The sequence below is a fragment of the Bradysia coprophila genome, chromosome II, assembly GCF_014529535.1.
Source record: "Bradysia coprophila strain Holo2 chromosome II, BU_Bcop_v1, whole genome shotgun sequence".
NCBI lineage: Eukaryota > Metazoa > Arthropoda > Insecta > Diptera > Sciaridae > Bradysia > Bradysia coprophila.
In genome coordinates, this window is record NC_050735.1 from 12,493,638 (window position 1) to 12,513,334 (window position 19,697).

The following is a 19,697-nucleotide window of genomic DNA, read 5'->3' on the forward strand; positions in this document are numbered from 1 at the left end:
ATCAAATCTTTGAAGAATCACGCCACACAAATCTGATGAAGAAAAGACTGACGACAAGTAGGCCGGTATTGCTAAATCCTCAACTTTTCTAATACCCATACCTCCGAAAGACAATGGAAGCGACGCTTGATCCCAAGAAAGGCCTTCTACCCTATTATTAGTAATCGACTCCAAAGCTGACCTAAAAACTTCGTCAACAGACCTCAGCTTATCCGGAAGCAAGTAAGCTCTAGAAGCGCGCATCAAATAACTGAACCTACAACTGCTCAAAGATTTCCTAAAAACACACAAAGCAGGATGTACGTCCATCAACTTTAATCGATCACACATCAATTTGATTGATTCAACCTTAGACGAAAACATCCTCTCTAAACCTGTCTCAAACACCGGCGAGCCTAACAACTCAAGGGTAGACTCATCCACCTTCTTAATGCCCGGCAACAAAGCTGATATCTCAGCATACATACGAGCTTCTTCATCATCAGTCGCATTGATAAAGAAAACCTCGCACTTCTTAGCATTAAGCCGCAAACCTGACACCTCACAAAAAGACAAAACTCTCTGAATATCATCTAACACTACAGACAACTCATCACCTATAGTACCGTCATCCAAATACCAACCATTAAACCGAGACAAAAGAGTATGCGTCATCTTCATGATACCTATACAAAAACCTGGCGGACCTAACGGATCTCCCTGCTGAAATCCTCTCTGAGACAATAGAGGATCACCAACAAAGTACAGATTCGACACGAGCCTATACGCTTGTTGCAGCAAAGGAAACAGCTCAGGGCAAACATCCCGCACTTCACCTAACATAAACTTCCTAAACAGCATATTGAACGCATTCTCAAAATCAAGCTTAACAAGAGCCATCGGCCTATCATGATCAGCTTTACAAAACTTACGCACTGAATGAACTAAAGCCTCCGCTCCTCCCTGAATACCGTAACCAAACTGAATTGGTTTCAGCTTCTCAACCAAAGATTCCCTAACCTTAAAATTCGATATCTTTCCCGCCATACGCCTCCAAACAAGACCAACCGCTATTGGTCTTACATCTGCTTCTCCCTTATTGAGGGCAGTCAAAGAAGCACCAAAAAAAATTTTCGCAACATCTTTTTCTACCTTACCCGACCTAATCACATCCACCAAAGAAGAAACAGCTTTAAGCAGACGACTCGCCGAATCGCCACAAGTAAAAGATATAAGATCTTTTAAATGCCTCGGCCGCAACCCACCAACACCTCCTGACGAACTCAAAGGAAAGCTTCTAATAGCCTTAATAACCTCATCTACCGTCGTCAAACCTAAATCAATATCCACTTTCACTTCTTCAAAAATCCCACCCGTATCCTCAGGGTGCTTAGCCCGTAACTTCACTGCCGTCTCAATCGTCTGAGGAGCCACAGACTCGTTAGAGCATAAAACTCTAATCGCACCACTAATATCTCCCTCGCTAACTTTTCTAGTAGCCGCCTTAACAACAACACTCTCTTTATCCACAGATTCCTTGATCCTAAAGGAATTCCCTTTAGTTTCCAAAACATTATTCAACGTATCATTAACATTGACACAATCTTTGAAAACCTTCAGATTAGACCTAATCACATTAACCCCATCAGTTCCCTTAGACTTACTACCCAGAACAATAAACGGAAACGCAATCAACCTCATCCAAGAATCAACGTCATTCTTCATCACTAAATCCTGAATCACCCTAGTTAGTTCCTGACATACAACAGTTCTAACAGACTTTTGTATCACACGTGTCAAAGGAACCGATAACCTACACTGATTAAGCAGCAATCCAAACTCTTGCAAAACCGTCGAAATATCAGTTTTCACAGAAGAGTCAGCACAACCACTTTCACTATCTACAGGGACAGAGCAAACCACATCCTCAACACTAACACGCTTATGCACCCTCATGTGAATGCTCAGACCACGACTATTTTTAGCCAAAAATCCGCACACATCACATGATACTCTATCTACATCATCCTCTTCTAAGTATACCCCAGTACTATCTTTAGGCCTCTCTTTACACTTCCTACCAATACGTCGTCGGCCTAATTTACCATTCCCATCCTCAGTCAAACATAAACCAGACAACTCCTGACACTCGCAGTCTATGCAATACCAACTCTCCTTGTTATTTTTTTCTTCACGCATTAAAGTACATAATTGATGAAAATACTTGTTACATCCCTTGCATAATGTCCAATTTTTCGTGTCTATGTTTTGCGCATTCTTGTCATTTTCTTTAACTGGGCAGAAACAAACATGATCCGGATTGTCAGACATTCCACCAGACGCCTGTCCCATAATGTTGTTTTGTATTTGTAAATTCAAACAATTAAGGCTCAATTTCCATCAATAAATTCAATTTTTTTATAATATTTTGATGGAGCAAGAATTTTTCGTGTCGTTCACTTGCAGAGCCTACGTAATTCATTTTATTATTTTTATTGCTTTTAAGCCAATTTGTAAATAACAGACAAAAAACGGAGTAAAGGAAGTGAACAAATTCGAAGTTTACATTCAAGCGACCGAAGAGTATAAACACTGAAGGTGAAGCAAATTGGCCGTTTGACGTGGATCCCGACTTTGAGGTGAATTTAGTGTAAATCGCTACACATACCATGAATATGCATTGAAAGCATAATAAATTCACCTCCGTCGGGCGTCGGGATCCGTTTTTTCTCTGATCCGCTGAGGGTTTGCATCACCTTCAGTGTTTATATACTCTGCAAGCGACGTGACGGTTATTATTAAAATAATTTAATTTTAAAACCTGCGTGTTGGCTGTAGTACCGACCATAAGCTTTCCACCGAATCGGTACAAGGACAATTACAATTTACTTTGATGTTCCGATAGACTAGTATGATTCAAGTTTCAAGTTGCGACTCGACTTGAAATTGTAGATTTTAAATTATTGATGCATCTAACGGATCTTCCCATTACCTGTCTTTGACAGTATTGGGAAAACATTTTCTCATATTTCCTTCACTTTTCACAAATTTTCCTTAAAGCCGGAGCATTATAATTTGACCGATTCTACTCATTTAATTCATTTTTAAATAATTGTATGTTTTCGAAGAAATCATTTCGAAAACATTACAGTATAAAAGCTTAGCAGCGTGCATTTGAACGGATTACCCGCAGGTATACCGCGAGTAAACAGCTCTAATGCGCATATGTAAGCTTTTATACTGTAATGTTTTCGAAATGATTTCTTCGAAAACTACAATTATTTATAAATGAATAGAATCGATCAAATTATAATGTTTCGACTTTAATTTTCCCAAAAAAATATTTTTTCGAAAAAATCTGGAAAATTAAGAAAAGTCAAGAATAACTTGAAATTTGTTTCAGGACTTCTCCTGATTTTTTCGATTTCATAAGGTCGGGAAAATTCGAAAAAATCAATAAATCACGTCGATAATAACAATGCTGTATACTTTGGGGATGTCACGCAGATCGCCATTTTATTAGATACGCGGGAACACTTTCCATACAAACAAATTCACCAAAATTGAATTTATATGGCGTGATGAATTTTTTGTATGAAACGTGTGTCGTGTGTAACCCGCGTATCTACGTGACCTCCCCAAAGTATACAGCCTTGGATAATAACTGATAATATCGCTTCGAGTCAAGTGAAGTTGAGTGCAGAGCTTTCGCACGGCCTGCCGACAATAGTATTTTTGGGAGAACCGGTATTTGACTCGTACTAGTACATCACAGATGACACTAGGTGAGTCGTGAGTCACTCTTACCACTGAGACAGTAAAATAATACGTAATGAAAGAGACAAACCCTTCGTGGGTTGTTAGGTGGGCGCAATTTTTCGTTTTATGAGCGACGTCTCATATATTTGGACATAAAACTCGCATTTGTGAATCTAAGACGGGGTTGTCCATTAATCTTATCCAATAAAATTATGAATTTATGAGAACAAGGGTTGATCCGATCACTTGTTCGTATTAGGTCAACGGACCGTGAGGTTAATAATGTTGCGAATTTTCTCTCATCAGAGCAACGGTTCTGATTCTGAAGAATTTAAAATTTCGAAGCCTTACACTGTTCAGTTTAATAGCAACCAGACTGATGATTCCCGCATCTCCGTCGCTAAATTATACGAAACGAATAAACGAAAATTGGACTTACTTCTTCACTTATATTGATTGCCACTTGCTCGTTTCGTTGTATAAGCGTTGTGTGAGAAGGTTGTTACTGGATTCTCATCAAGCATAATTTTGTTAATCTTTAAGTAATTTAACCGACGGCTGATATGATTACAGCGAACAGTTTTGTGTTGCTAGTGGTGGCGTATAGTCACGTATAAGTAACCAGTTGGTGTGTTTTTGATGTAATAATTAAAATGATTTCGTATGAAGAGGCGACATCGTTTTTAGAAAATGTTTTAGAACTACCCAAAACATGGAAAAAGACATTCGACGACGACAAAATCGCATTTCTACGGATGTATGTGAAACATCACGTAACTAGAGTACCGTTTCAGGTAATTCTTATAGATTTTCACAGAATTACCTTGACTCACATATCAACAATCTTACCGCAAATCATAAGGTTCGGATAAATTCCTTTGTGATCTTTCCATAGAATATTACAATGGCGATAGTCAGCCCAGAGGAACGTCACCGACCAACAGTAGAAGAGTTAATTAGTCAAGGGCTGACGGGAATCGGTGGATGCTGTTTAAATCTCAATTTCTTCACCACCATTTTGATGCAGGCTCTAGGCCTAGATGCATTCGCTGTTCAAGGAACGCATTTCATGGCACCGGTTGATGGGACGCACTGTATGTGCATGGTTCGGCTGAATGAGAACGAATTGTTTATGGTGGAAGTGGGAGCTGGCTATCCATTTTTGGACGTAATACCAATGCAAAATCTTCCGTTTCGATTCACGGCTGGTGGATATGTGAACGAATTTCGGCAGATTTCGGATGGCAAAATTGGACGTTTTCAAATTGGTGGTGGATTGTTCGGAGGAGATTATGTAGGCTCGTCGTGCAGATATTTAATCCGAACGTTTATAGTCCTTCCGGTCTGATTAAACATTTTGGTCTTTCAGATCGGAAAAACCGAATCATTGCGAACATCTTGGGATTTGATTCCAAGGAATTATGAAGATTTTGACCATGCAATGGACATGACCTTTACGTCGGTCCCGCATTCGAGCCTGCTGAAAACTAACTACTTTTGCCGCTACTTCTTTCCCGGTGAATACGAAAAACTGTATCCTGATGTTGCTACCCCAGCAGATAGTGAAAGGCAACCGAACGAACCAAACTCTGCGGACACTCCAACCAATTACGTGTTCATCTTTAAGCGTCGCATCATTATCGGCGATGAGTACTCACGGAAATATGTTCGCCATTTCGAATCATACGATGAAATGGTACCGGAAATCGCAAAATGTTTTCCCAAATTGAAGCTGCACGACATTAAACAAGTGCTGGAAATGTTTGCAACAATCGAAATTGTTCCCTCTCCGTACGATCACATTTTGTAGTGAGGGTGCTACTGGTTAATTGCCATTGTAACCACAATACAATCGAAGAAATCAAGAAATCACAGCAAATAACGTGACGACTTTGATTTGCCTTTCTACTGTAAACTGTAACCCTCAAGAACTGATGGGATAACGTATACCGGATATGTACCTCCATGGACCTGTAACTATTCTACAACCAACTCTTGAGGGTTCGTCTGCTCATAATTCTAAATAAATCCCTTCGAAGAGACTTAGTCGGAAAAGCGAACGAGAGATTGACTATTTCCACAAAACTCTAAATTTGACTCAATCGACCAGCAAAACAGTCAAGACTTTAATGATAATGCAAGCGTTTACCTTCTGAATTTTCTAATTTTTCTTCAAAGTAAAATCAATTCAACAAAACTAGTAGCATGACAAAGGACCATCCGGTGCTCACTTCAGTGCCGATGGTTGTGGACATCTATATTTGGCCATTTCAATTTCGGCTTAGGAAAATTATTTTAATTTAGAATTTTGATTGGTGTAACAATGATTCGTCATTTACCTTCGGCGTAGCTTGTTTTGTCGTAGCAAAAGTATTCCGGAACTTTATAATCAGCTGTCGCCGAAGCGCCCGGCCTAAGGATTGTACAAATCACAATTTAGGATGTTATGTCTAGAGCGACCCCGAATTATTGATCAAGAGATTCATACCCGACTGGTTCCCTATTCGATTTAACACATCTTTCGCTCAGTCCAGCTACGTTCAACGACGGTTGACTGGGACCCTTGTTTGCTGTAGTTGGAGCTCCGGATTTTGCATTGCTGAACGCCCGAATGGCCAGTGAATTCAATCGAATTACGGGTCTTACATTCATTTTGCACGATCAGAATTTACAATCTTTTGATTCTGAAGACTAGAAATATTGTTACGCAAAGAGATAACTGTCGGTGTGTGTGTGTGCGATACACCAGCTGTTTTGACATTCCTTTCAGATTTTTCGTTTAAATTTTACGAATCGTATAATAATGTGAAGGTGAATAGGAGCGGGAACATTTTGAAAGCGAAAACAAAACGTCAAATTCAGGCCATGCAAAACCAAGGTTCTGAAAGAACAGGTTAAGACACTTTCGAGTAGATCACGAAGGCGATGTGATCAAAATTTTCCTGTAGCGCCAGCTAGGTTTGGAAAATTTTATATGACGATTTCAACTTAACAAAAAAAAATTGTTATCAAGTTGACTTTTCAAACAATATACATGTCTGAATTGTCAAGATTTGTGTTTCACCCGCCTTCGTAAGTGTCTTAACCTGTTCTTTCAGAACCTTGTGCAAAACTGCCTCCACCATCTTGTATAACAAACTCAGCAATAGAGCGGAGGTACAGAATGATTCACATCCACGCCGGGTTGTTCCAACACGTTACTGCACAACGGAATGCCACTGACACCGACTACAAACGACGCCACCTTTGTATACTATTACCCAAGGCTATAGACTGCTGGGCAGGTCACGCAGACCACCATAGGCTTAAAACTCTCCTTGTTATTTACTGGATTTTTTAGATTAAAAGTCGTTACTTAGGTACTTGTGTCCCGTTTGATAGACTTTCATTGAATGCGTTTTCCTTAGATCAAATGTCCATTTTTATAGGCCATAACTTAGCTTTCTTAAGATTATTTTCATTCATTTGGTCAACTTCATAGATTCGAGTGATTGAACATGGTGAATGACACTCAGAAACTCTCTAAAAGCAAAGAGTCAAATGCGATACAATGTTTCTCAAGGATCAGTTAGGCTTCAACTTTGGTTAACGGGAACTAATATGAAAGTTCCAATACAAACATTGGATGATTAATGGAAAGGGAATTGCATGTGTCATGTAATGAGACCTCCATCAATTATCAAGAATCCACGCCATTAGTCGTATAAATTTATACGTCAGAGAGAGCTTTTTTCTCCTTTGTCTATTTTGCGATTTAATATGGAAATGAAAACTAAAATTGAGATATCTTTGCAGTTTTAAGTGGTTTTTCATATTTTTTTGGACCAAAATGTTTTAAAATGTGTTTGGAATCGACTGGCATTAACAGATTGTGTGAAAATATTTTTTTCTATTTTATTATTTTGTCAATCGATTCCAAACACACTTTAAAACATTTCGGTCCAAAAAAATATGAAAAACCACTTAAAACCAGGGCCTACTTTTTGGAAACTAATTTCTTGAATTTCTCGAAATTTCTCAAATTTCTTGAATTTTCTCGAATTCGAGAAATTCGAGAAACTTCAAGAAACTTGAAAAATTAGTTTCTTGAAATTTCTTGAATTTCTCGAAGTTTCTCGAATTTCTTGAATTTTCTGGAATTTCTTGAAATTTCTTGAATTCGAGAAATTCAAGAAACTTTGAGAAATTCAAGAAATATTTTCTCTAAAAGTTTCTAAAAAGTAGGCCCTGCTTAAAACAGCAAAGATATCTCAAATTTAGTTTTCATTTCCATACTAAATCGCAAAATAGAAAAACTGACAGATCGTAACAAAGGAGAAAAAGGTTCTCTCCAAAGCACCTAGCAGGGTAATAGAGGATTTTACACGTCAAATAGAGTAGTTTTCGGAACGTCAAATAAGGGACCTAATACACTGTATAAAAATGAACTCAAATGAACACTGACATAAATTGAAAAAAAAAAAAAAATCGCAACAAATCAGCGCTACTGTCTGGTTAACTTTACTCTGTCGTGCTTCGCAGTAAATGTTTTTAAACAGGAAAACTTCCACATTTCCTGTGTTTAACCGAAATTTCAGCGGGAAATTTTTGAAATCATTAAAGTTCACACGTAGTGGATTGAGTATGTAACGATAGCGAATGGTATAATGGGTATAATCGAAATGACAATACAAACGTCAAAAAAGTGGGCAAAATAGAGAGTGTTGGCAACACTCCCGTCAAAATTCATTTTTCTGATCTAAACGTCATTCAACCATCAGTTGTAAAAAAAAGACGAAATGGCGTCAATGTTTCGTTCTGCTGTTCTGGCCGAGGGATTAATCAGAAAATCATCACCACGGGTGAGCTAATTGAAATCTTTTCGTGACCAGTGCTGCGAAATTGCATTGAAATGACCGAAAAACCTCCAACTTTTCCATGGGATCGTTGACGTAACAATTCACTTTTTTTTTCGCCGAATTCGCGAGACTCGATTTCTCAATGTCAGGTGTCAAGAAAAAAAAAATCTCTTTTTTCGACTCTGCTCCAAATTGACAATTACGCAACACAACACAGATTTGGGTTATTTTTAAATTGTTTTATTGACACGGTTACAATTTACACTACTTTCTGATGTTGGTGATCGTTGATTACCACTAAATTGATTTGTTATTTGTGTGACGCGATTTTTAGTTGTTGTATCGCGAAATGATTGAAATGAATATTTTCAATTGCAGATTTTGGCAGCAGCCGTTCCAAGCCGTAATCTCAATGTACAGGAGCACATTTCGTACACATTATTGAACAGTGCTGATATCCCGACACCAAAGTGAGTTCATCGTTCCAATATTATTTACAGTTTCTACGAGTAGAATGCTTTATCATCATGTAATCGATGAGTCATGTCATTGCGCAGGGATATTGAACTTGATTTTATTCAATCACAGACAGGGGAAACAAAGATTTGTAAATTGCTAGTTCATCAGTCGGCACGATATTACGCAATTCTTTGTGCGTTATATCCCTGGCGGTCGTTATAACCTTGACAGCTACGTTGTTAACAGCTCTGATGTCAATCTTTGTATGATCAACAGGTTTGGTGTGGCTACCAGCGGGGCTGAAGCTAAACGCATCGCTGATGATTTGAAGACGGACAATATTGTATTAAAGGCTCAAGTATTAGCTGGTGGACGAGGTAAAGGTGCCTTCAAAAATGGCCTCAAAGGCGGCGTTCGATTGGTGTACTCGTCAGAGGAGGCCGAAAACATTGCCGGCAAAATGATCAATCAAGTATTGGTGACCAAGCAAACGGGAGCTGCTGGTCGAATGTGCAATAAGGTTATGGTCGCTGAGCGAAAGTTTCCCCGGCGAGAATTCTATTTTGCTGTGATGATGGAGCGTGCGTTTAATGTAAGTTGGTGCATATAGTACCGACTGTCGAGTCACTTAACGACGGACTGAGCGGATAAAGTTAATCGGAACGAATTTATCCTCAGGGACCGGTATTGATTGCATCGTCACAAGGTGGTGTTAACATTGAAGAAGTGGCTGTAGAAAATCCAGATGCCATTTTATACGAACCGATTGACATTGCTGAAGGACTGAAACCGGAACAAGCGCGAAAAATCGCCGAAAAAGTCGGTCTCGGCAATGTTGCCGATCAAATCAGCAAAACCCTCATCAACATGTACGATCTGTTCATCAAGAAGGATGCCACTCTCATCGAAATCAATCCATATGCCGAAGACGCTTTCGATACATCCAAATGTGAGTCGTGTGACACAAATCAGAACGTCATTGACCGAATGTGACTGTTGAACTTGAACTTCTATTTTCAGATTTTGCTCTCGATGCCAAATTCCGTTTCGATGACACGGCCGAGTTCCGTCAAAAGGAATTGTTTGAAATGCGCGACTACAGCCAAGAGGATCCGAAAGAGGTGGCCGCTGCCAAATTCGATCTGAACTACATTGCACTGGACGGTCGCATCGGTTGTTTGGTCAATGGGGCTGGTTTGGCAATGGCAACGATGGACATCATCAAATTGCACGGTGGCGATCCAGCCAATTTCTTGGACGTCGGTGGCGGTGCCACAACCGAAGCGATCAAAGAGGCGTTCAAAATCATTACGGCCGATCCGAAAGTGCACTCAATTTTGGTGAACATTTTCGGTGGTATTATGCGATGCGATGTCATCGCTGAGGGTATCATTGCCGCCACGAAGGAACTCAATCTGAAAACGCCAATCGTCGTACGTTTATTGGGCACAAAGGTCGAAGAGGCCAAGCAAATCATCAAGGACTCCAAATTGCGTATTTTACCCAGAGACGATCTGGATGAGGCTGCCAATTTGGCAGTTTATCTGGCCGATATTGTTCATTTGGCACGTGAGGCGAAATTGGATGTCAATTTTGAAATTCCAGAATATCATCATGATTAAGATGGGCTGCCCCCGCTGTCCCGTTTACCTCATACTTTCTAATTTATTTTTCCTTCGCAATTTTTTTTTTTCGAAACTCAGTTGGAGCATTAATGTATCGTTCCTATAAATCTAATTTGTTTGATGTACCGATGCGCATGTAATTTATTCAAGAAAAGAATTCCCCTTACCTGCCCGTGTCCAAATGCCCAGTTTCATTCTCATCCTTAAACCACCCCCTAGAATGTAGATAGACCGTTTGACTCTTCCATATGATCGATTTACGACCGAGCCATCGATGAAGACACCATACGCTTTCTTAAATGCACCGTTGCTGATAAACAGCTACCATTGTCATCGATGTCTATTGTTGTCTTTTTTTTAAAAGAGCCGTGCAGTGCAGACATTCACAACATATTGTTAGAATAAAACGATTTTTTTTGAAATTATTGATGTTATTACAAAAAAACGAATCAAACGATGAAATACACGTTGAAACGAAGCGACGGTGAGTTTATAATTTTGCTTCAGAAACGGTCGACCAATTGTAGTATGTGCGCATTTTCCTGGTCTCTCCAATCATTGTCACCAGCTTCGCCAAGGTTACCAGCATACTCTGAGAAAATTAAAAATATTTTCAACGATTTGAAACAACATCGAAACTTAGACCAGTACCACAAATAAGTGACTTTGAGTCTGTCATAAAGCTACGGTTCTTTGGCAAATCTTTTTCCCAAATTCTTCAGAATTTTTCTGTATTTTTTCCAAAAATATTTCTTGCGAAAATAAGGAAGAAAATGTTTTCCTAAAAATCTGCCGTTATTTGCATTATGGACTTAGTGAAAATTTAAACAAAAGAATTATTCCGTTATGCAAATTACGGCAGAAATGGATAAACACCACTGACACAGCAAAAATAGTTCGGTAATCAAAGGATCTCAAAGCAGAATCATAATTGTAAAACTAGTTAAATAACAATGATCTTTCGACTGATACCAAAACAAAACACGGCGAGCTTGAATGAATTTAAATGAAGTTGTCGTGCGTATTGGGTTTCTCCCCTTCTCGAACGCACCAAGAGAAGTTTACGCACCTAAGGCTCATGTCATTGTCAAGATAAGTGCATTGGTTTCTCTTTAAATTCTGTTGAAGAACCATCTCAGGATGTAATGTCAACGATCAGAACGAAAAACGTCTAGCCATCTAGCGACAGCATCATGGCAACAAAAAGTACGTCAGGTACTAAAGAAAGTTATATTACCTTTTAAATGACTGACACTAAACTTATGGCAGAAATGGTCACTGCTACAGTTTGCCATATTGAGGGATACTTCTGAACCCAAAACTGCTTTCAAATAAATTCTTCGAAGCTTGTGTGGCTGGTGTGAGGTGAGGTGATCAAAAACCGAAAACTTGCACTTTTCTAACCAAAATCCAGTTACACGAGCCGTACAGAAGGTTCTCGTTAGAAAGGTAATTGCATGTACTTTCGGGGCAAATAGGGTCTTATTGGGTTTAAAATTCATCCACACTGAGATATGTACAGTTGAAGTTTTCAACCGAAAAAAGACTGAAAACCTACGCTTTTCTTACAGAAGTTTCTCGAAGTACACGAAACGTGCATGGTCGTATGGGGTGTCATTAGAAAGGTAATTGCATGTACTTTCACGGAAAGTAGAACTTACAGAAGTCTGGTTGCATGTGCGATTCAATATAAGAACATAAACATTTCCACTTCTCATAATTCGTCGTAGATGATTCCAGTCTTTTTTCGGTTGAAAACTTCAACTGCACATATCTCAGTGTGGATGAATTTTAAACCCAATAAGACCCTATTAGCCCCGAAAGTACATGCAATTACCTTTCCAATGACATCCCACACAAGTACGGCTTGTGTAACTGGAGAAATTTTTGTAAGAAAAGTGCAAGTTTTGCGTTTTTGACCTCTTACCAGCCACACAAGCTTCGAAGAATTTTTTTAAAGTGATTTTGGCTTCTGGGATTGAATACCTTATTAGGCACATATAAAAAATTTAAATAGAAAATGCGTCCGATTTCGGTATTCTGTTTTTCCCTCAGACGATAAACACCACTGACACAGCAAAAATAGTTCGGTAATCAAAGGATCTAAGACTCATGTCATTGTCAAGCTCAGTGCATTAGTTTCTCTTTAAATTCTGTTAAAGGACCATCTCAGGAAATTTCTTCAACACTAAAGGCGAGAACAAAACAGTTTCTGAAAAATCGTTGAAAAATGTGTGGAATTACAGTCCACAGTTACCAATTTACATTCTAATGATATACCATTACTGCGCTATTGGTAATTATATTTCACCAAAGTTACCAATAGTGCAGTATTTCTATACCATTAGAATGTAAGTTGGTAACTGTGGACTGTAATTCCACGCATTTTTCAACGATTTTTCTTGTATATGCTATTTTTCAGTCATTTTTAACAATTTTTCAGGAACTGTGTACTCAGCTGAGCTGAAAGACCATTTTTCAACCATTTTTCAGAAACAATCTACTCGCCTTAACATCTTTAGTTGTCTTTACTCTGGGCAGAGGTGCTTACAAGTACAAAATTGCGTCCAAAAATTTGGTTTTACGGAGATTTTTCAAAAATCGCTGGTTTTTTGTTCTGATTGTTGATATTATATCCTGCGATGGTTCTCAAACAGAATTTGTAGAGAAATACAACATACAAGACAACTTTACTTACTTACTTTAAATTCGTTCAAGCTGGCCGTGAAAGGTTATTGGAGCCGGATGAAAAATGAATTTGAGAAATACAATTTTTATGTAAAGGCCCTACAAAGTACAGATCAAATTTTCGGATTTTCAACTTATCTGGCACGACAGGCCTTTCAAAAAAAACGAAAATCCATTCGTCATTTGGTACCAATACCGTCATTTCCACTCCCAATTTTTTGTGTGTGTGTCGGGTAGTGTCATAATATATGGCAGATGTTTCTAACCGTGGTTTTTTATGGTAACAAACGGATTCGACCTTGCTTCGTCAGTCAAACTAGCAATCGTGGTAAGGATTTATCAATATTGTGTTGGATAAGCTCCGTAAAGGCAACCTAAAGTTTCATGCTAAAAGATCAAATTCACTACTAACCTCTCATCACATGTCGTATGGTTTTGATGGATCCGCCTCTCATGTTCAGTATTTGCAAAACTCTCTGTTTGATTGTCTCGGATGTCGAACAAATTTCCAAAATAATGTAGTCGATCAATTGTAGCGTAAACAATCCGGACGCCAATCGTTTCAAGTAATTGTCTTCGGTCTCCTCCTCTTCGGTCATCTCCGGATCCCGTTGCTGTGCCTCCAACTCATCGTCAACGGCGTCCACTTTCTCCAAATACTTTAAATGCAACTCAATCAACCGATCCACTTTCTCGTAATCGTTTTCCGCAAATTTGGCCAACATTCGTTGTCGCTGCGCACCTTTGCAATTACGTAACATGCTGGCCACGATCGATACGACATGCTCCTCATGTTCGTCGGAGCTGAGCAATCGTTTCTTGTTGCGTTTCGGCGTTTTCATGAACAGCGGGAATATCGTGCGCAGACCCAGTATGTCGACGAATTTGTTGCAATTGTCTCTTCCATCAATGCCGGACATTGCATGGTCGAGAACTTTTAGTGAACCGTTGCGGGACAGTTTCTTTTCGCGTAGCATTACTGAAATTATTGGGAGAAGAAAATTCAATTCAATTCATCGATTCGAAGTGACTGCCAAAATTCTACGATAAAATCTGATGAAACGAAAGACAATTAGTGAGTGAGCATTGTATGCTGTAGAAGATAAAAACGAATCAATCACGTTCTTGGTAAATGACGGAAGGCTGATACTAACAATAGGTATGGTTGTTTTGTGTGATGGTCTGTGGTTTTCCGTCCGTGTTAGAAATTACCACTTTTACGTTACTGAGTTGAATTCACAGGAACTCACTTCTATGACATAAAATTCATCTGCGTCATCCACAAAAGGTCACGCTTAACAGCTCAGTAGCGGTTGAGTTTCTAGTGTTCGAGTTAATTCAAAGCTCAACCACAGACAGATTGGAACCGATAGAACCGATTTGTAAACAAAGCAAATCTAACTGAATCGGTTCAAGTGAAGTGGATTGTTGAGCTTTAGTAACGGCTTACCGGCCAAACATGGTTAGGAGAATCAGTTTTTGACTGCTTCTAGTCTCACATCAAGTACATCATAGATGACACTAGCTTACCAAAGTTGCCGTAAAATACTTCGGAAACGGAAGTGTCCCACAGAGTCATACAATAAGCAGCGAAACTAGAGTAGTAATGATCTAGTACCAAACCCTTCGTGGCTTGTAAAGGCGTAGATTAATTATTATTAGTTTATAATTCACTCATAGATGGTCGATTAACCGATTTTTGTGCCATTTTCACATTTTTCTTTGGCTGTGCATTCACAATATCTTTCAAACGTTGCATTGTTTATCGTTTAGGGAATGCCCTCTTATAGATGTGATACATAATGTGAGCTGACAGCTCAAACTATATGGTGAATCGTATTGTCTGGCGTTTCATCTTATCAATCAACTTAAAACAGATAATGACAAGAAATCAATATAAAGGCAAGAGCAACAATAACATCGCCAGCATTCCTGCTGAAAACTCTTGCTTGATAAAATGGCATTAAAAGTGTTGTTGCTGTTGACCGTAACGATTTTGCTATTCCAATCGGTTCGCTCTCAAATTGGTTTTGCTACGTTAAATGGAGGTACGAATGGCGGAGCAGGTGGCCCTACAGTAACTGTGTCTACGGAAGCTGACTTACTAGCTGCTGTACAGGGAAATGACAGACGCATCATACGGATAACAGCTAATATTCGAGTCGCTGGCCGTGTTCGTGTTGGATCGAATAAGTCCATTTTGGGAGCTACTGCCAATGCAGGAATAACCAATGGCGGTTTATTTATAGTCGACGCAGAGAATGTTATTGTCAGAGGTCTCTTCTTATCGTTTCCCGTTGATCCATTCGATTGTATCGAAATACAGAGATCGTCTCGAGTTTGGGTCGATCACAACGAACTGTTTTCCAATAGGAATAATGGCAGAGACTTTTATGACGGTTCGACGGATTGTCTAATTGTTTCGCATTTCAGCGGAGTAAAATTTTCCTTGTGTTTCAGGTCTTTTCGACATCAATCACGGATCCGATCTGATCACAGCCTCATGGAATCATTTCCACACTCACTACAAAGTCAGTCTGATTGGTAATTCCGATGACAATGGATCGGTGGACAGTGGTCGATTACGTGTATCCTTCCATCATAATCGGTTCCGCAATCTTAACTCGCGCGTTCCATCACTTCGTTTCGGTACCGCTCACCTTTGGAACAATCTGTTCGAAGACATCGATTCGTCAACAATAAACAGCCGAATGGGAGCCCAAGTTCTCGTCGAAAATAATATTTTCATCAACGTACGTCGCACGATCATCACCAATTTGGACAGTCGAGAAGATGGATTTGCCAATGAACGGAATAACGATTGGGGAGTGGCGCATACGTTACGGGGTCCGTTTATCACACGAACCGGAACGTTCACAAGTGCACCGTACTCCTATCAACTTGATAATGGATTGGGTGCGAATGGAAACATTGCTACGATTGTACGTAATGGGGCAGGTAAACGAAATTTCTGAGTGATGAACGAGACTGTCAATGAGATTTTCGTGGAATGAAGTGGCGAGTATTGTGTAAACCTTTCCTGTTGTTTTGATGTGACCGTTAAGCATAAGAACTATGAACATTTATTCAATAAACAAGGATTTGAACGGGTATGGGAAGTGTTAAGCTATTTAACAATTCAGGGTTACGTGACGAGACCAAGTTATTTGAATTAAATTTCGCGTTGTTTTTCGTAAATTTTTCTAAGCTCTATATCTAGAAGCTATAGCAGATAGATCGTAATCACAGAAAGGCAATGCAAATATTCGGCGAATCATCATAACACACTTATCATCATGAGCTCTTTTAAACAGACAATTTCACAATACAATTTGTAAAGTAAGTAATCAGATTTTCGCCTAATCTATACACGCAATAGATATCGTGTATTCATTGACGCCGCGCTGTGATTGCGTGCTCATTTTCGTATACGCTTGTTTAAGTGAAAATCGAAATGTTCGTCATCGACTGTATATACAGTGCTTTGGACTCATCCCTTAATAACTGAGCCACTCTCAGACTTAGCCATCTATTGCAGACTAGTGCCTCCAATATCGTCTCTTTCTAGTGCCTTTTATTCAATAAGCCAATTGCGCCTTTTGGAAGCCAGGGCGGCACTTTGACCATTAGTCAGGTAGAAGAAATGAATGAGAAGAGAGTGGGCGTCCGATCACAGACTGTAGGTTTAACGATAAGATAATACAGCAGTTTTGGACTCTGTGTAACATGTCGTTGAATCAGTAACATTTACACTACTGACTTGTATTAGTACATGGATCTCGAGCAACTCGTGTCATGACGTAAGTCTAAAATTATTATGTCGAAAGTTTGAAGTGTCGTTCGATGCACTATCATGTATGAGTACGACAACGCAGAAAAATGACGTCAATCAATTTTCAAATCGTAATAAGTGTTTCCACTTAAGCAAAGACTCTCTACAAGTCATAAATACTACACAGATGACTCAGTTTCAGATTGCCATAGTAATCCAATGGTTTCGATATTGTGAAACAACATACGAGTATATATGAGTATCTTCTGGCATGTACGTGGTTCATGTTCTCGATTAAAAATTAACGAAAAATGCTATGAGCATGGTGAGACAATTTGATGATGTCCAATGTTCCCTCGCGGAGTAGGATCAGACGATGATAATGCTGAAGCCATTTTGTTCGTAAAAGGTTTCAGTTGAATAAAGTTAATCTCAACCAAATTCGCGTCACAGCTATACCAGTACCAGTACATGCAACTTCACTGTCGTCACTGTTACTGTCACAGCAGTGCTCATGTAAACGGATTATAACATAAGTACGAATTATTGCGGTGTCCGAGCTGCAGGCGACTAAGTTACTGTTAAGAGTCATACGCGCGATTTGTAGTGGTAAAACCGTATAAACACGTTTAAGACAGTGAGGTTGTATGAATGGACCAGCTGGTAGAACAGCTGAACAAATTCCATCACGAATTTGTTTGGGGTCTTCACCGTTAACTGTAGGAGAAGCAATGACTCAATTGACTGTTGTTGAGTTACCGTAAGAAACTCCAAAATACATAACATGAGTATCTCACGTGACGCAACCAATATGCTCAAACTGCGATCATATTTTGACTACATAATGTGGTTCATATCACACTGTCGGTGGTCAGTTGTAGTGACAAAGAACTGTGAGTGAGGTCGTGTAAGTTCTGATGTGAATTTCGAGCGCTCTATAGCTCAATTTTAGTGGCTCTCTTACCACATTTATTAAAATTCAAGAGAGGTTTACTACCGAAGAAAAGCGTTTGTGGCGAGCACACAAACACCAAGGAATAAAATACTGAAGAGAAGAGCTGAGAGTGTCGCAGTCTAAAACGTTACATCTAACCGTGCGTCGAAAACCGTACGTTTCCTAATTCAAGCACTTCTTTCGATCCTGCCATCAAATAAAATACCAAAATCCCTGTCATACAATTGTCCTACAATAGTTTTCCCCTCTCCACAAGAGAAACCACTTTAAATTACTCAGAACAGCACATACAGAACGAACGAGATTACAATTTTGAGACATTTACCGACGTAGAATTTTGGAAGTAAAGTTATAGTTCAAAGTCATACTACTTACGTTGCATCAATTGAAGTCCCTCTCCGCGCAAAAACCGTTCTCGATTCTCTTTGGACATCAAAGCCGAACACAAGCAATTGAACAAATTCTCCATAAATTCCTGCTCTTCCGACGTGGCCGGATCGTGTCGCTTGTAAATGGCCAATTGTTGCAACAGCACATCGATCCCATCCAAAGTGCCCAACAGTAGCCGATTCTCGTTGGTGCTTTGAATCAGAATCGACAGTATTTCACTGCAATACAATTTGTTGCCATCGAATGGCATCTTAACTTTCAGTCTCTTCAGAATCCACTGCAGCAATCCCTGTTCGGCAATCTCTTTACACATTTCGGGCCGAATTTCGGTCAAATTTTCGAATATCGACAATGTGTTGTGCACACCATCCGATTCTTCTTTGACGGTCTCGTCGAGTCGATCTAAATTTTGAATCAATAGCGCGCCGGCCTGTTGCTTGACAAGGGCGTCTATGAGCACATCGGCTCCCTCCAGACTTTCGTGTAGAATGTCGACGTCGGATAGTTCTTGCAGCAAGTCGATAATAGCAACGCTGATGTCGGTGTTTTGATGGGCCAGTAATTCCAACAGACTGGGAATAGCATGTAAATCGACGAGAACGGGATATAAATCTGGAACTGTTGCCACTACTTTCAGTTCCTGAATCATGCTGTGAAGATCAATTTCGCCTAAGTGAAAAACAAAAGATCAATATGCTGACTGTTCGGCTGCCTTTCAGCCAATTGTTGTCACTTACTTTCCATAAACTTCTCCGGATTGTCTGGAAATTTGATTCGCATCTCCTGGTTCCGTAAATTTCGCTTCTCGAACAGTAGCAGCATCTTCTTCAGTCCATTTTCGTCCATAATATTGTCCACGGCATCGTCACCGCCCTGATCGACATACTGTAATATCTTCAATCGTTCCTCTTCCGTTATTTGCGGCTCTTTTGTTGATTTGATGGCCCGTGTCATTGAATCGACTTTATCCTGTGCCAAGCGTCTCATTTTCTTCGCTCGCTCCAACGCTTCGTCCGGTCGATCTTCATCGTCCGAATCATTTTCGTTTGGGCGTTTTGGTGTTTGTTCTGGTTTATAGGAGAGTAGCTCTGCAACATCCATGTTAACTGTCTAATTGTTTATGGATGGTATGGTAAACGATTGTAATGCTCAAAAATCGCTTTCGCACGTTTTTTGTTGACAAAAAATTATTTGTTTTGACATTTCATTGATTGACGGACTGAGCTGAGCCG

General features: G+C 39.5%; 5 protein-coding genes across 6 annotated transcripts; 3 read left to right on the forward strand and 2 right to left on the reverse strand.

Annotated features, from left to right (window-relative positions):
* The first annotated feature begins 4,205 nt into the window (after positions 1–4,205).
* On the forward strand, positions 4,206–5,612 carry LOC119073646. Its single transcript, XM_037179248.1, has 3 exons — positions 4,206–4,532; positions 4,634–5,032; positions 5,108–5,612. The coding sequence occupies exons 1-3, from the start codon at positions 4,392–4,394 to the stop codon at positions 5,546–5,548; spliced, it is 981 nt and encodes a 326-aa protein (XP_037035143.1). The 5' UTR covers positions 4,206–4,391; the 3' UTR covers positions 5,549–5,612.
* Positions 5,613–5,882: 270 nt separating this feature from the next.
* On the reverse strand, positions 5,883–6,488 carry LOC119073664. Its single transcript, XM_037179272.1, has 3 exons — positions 6,227–6,488; positions 6,078–6,151; positions 5,883–6,018 (listed from the first exon to the last, which is right to left on the reverse strand). The coding sequence occupies exons 1-3, from the start codon at positions 6,388–6,390 to the stop codon at positions 5,966–5,968; spliced, it is 291 nt and encodes a 96-aa protein (XP_037035167.1). The 5' UTR covers positions 6,391–6,488; the 3' UTR covers positions 5,883–5,965.
* A 1,934-nt stretch (positions 6,489–8,422) lies between these two features.
* LOC119073636 (succinate--CoA ligase [ADP-forming] subunit beta, mitochondrial) lies at positions 8,423–11,138 on the forward strand. Of its 2 annotated transcripts, XR_005087055.1 has the most exons (6): positions 8,423–8,579; positions 8,955–9,046; positions 9,312–9,627; positions 9,714–9,984; positions 10,056–10,998; positions 11,035–11,138. XR_005087055.1 is itself a non-coding variant. In XM_037179232.1 (5 exons), the coding sequence occupies exons 1-5, from the start codon at positions 8,517–8,519 to the stop codon at positions 10,655–10,657; spliced, it is 1,344 nt and encodes a 447-aa protein (XP_037035127.1). In that variant the 5' UTR covers positions 8,423–8,516; the 3' UTR covers positions 10,658–11,138. The 2 variants fall into 2 exon arrangements, 1 of the variants encoding a protein (XP_037035127.1); XM_037179232.1 differs by having other exon boundaries at positions 10,056–11,138.
* On the reverse strand, positions 11,021–19,682 carry LOC119073627 (beta-catenin-like protein 1). Its single transcript, XM_037179220.1, has 4 exons — positions 19,203–19,682; positions 18,451–19,134; positions 13,761–14,327; positions 11,021–11,252 (listed from the first exon to the last, which is right to left on the reverse strand). Exons 1-4 carry the CDS (start codon positions 19,564–19,566, stop codon positions 11,164–11,166), a joined length of 1,704 nt encoding a protein of 567 aa, XP_037035115.1. The 5' UTR covers positions 19,567–19,682; the 3' UTR covers positions 11,021–11,163.
* LOC119073656 (pectate lyase A-like) lies at positions 15,263–16,387 on the forward strand. Its single transcript, XM_037179260.1, has 2 exons — positions 15,263–15,747; positions 15,809–16,387. The coding sequence occupies exons 1-2, from the start codon at positions 15,306–15,308 to the stop codon at positions 16,321–16,323; spliced, it is 957 nt and encodes a 318-aa protein (XP_037035155.1). The 5' UTR covers positions 15,263–15,305; the 3' UTR covers positions 16,324–16,387.
* Positions 19,683–19,697: the final 15 nt, after the last annotated feature.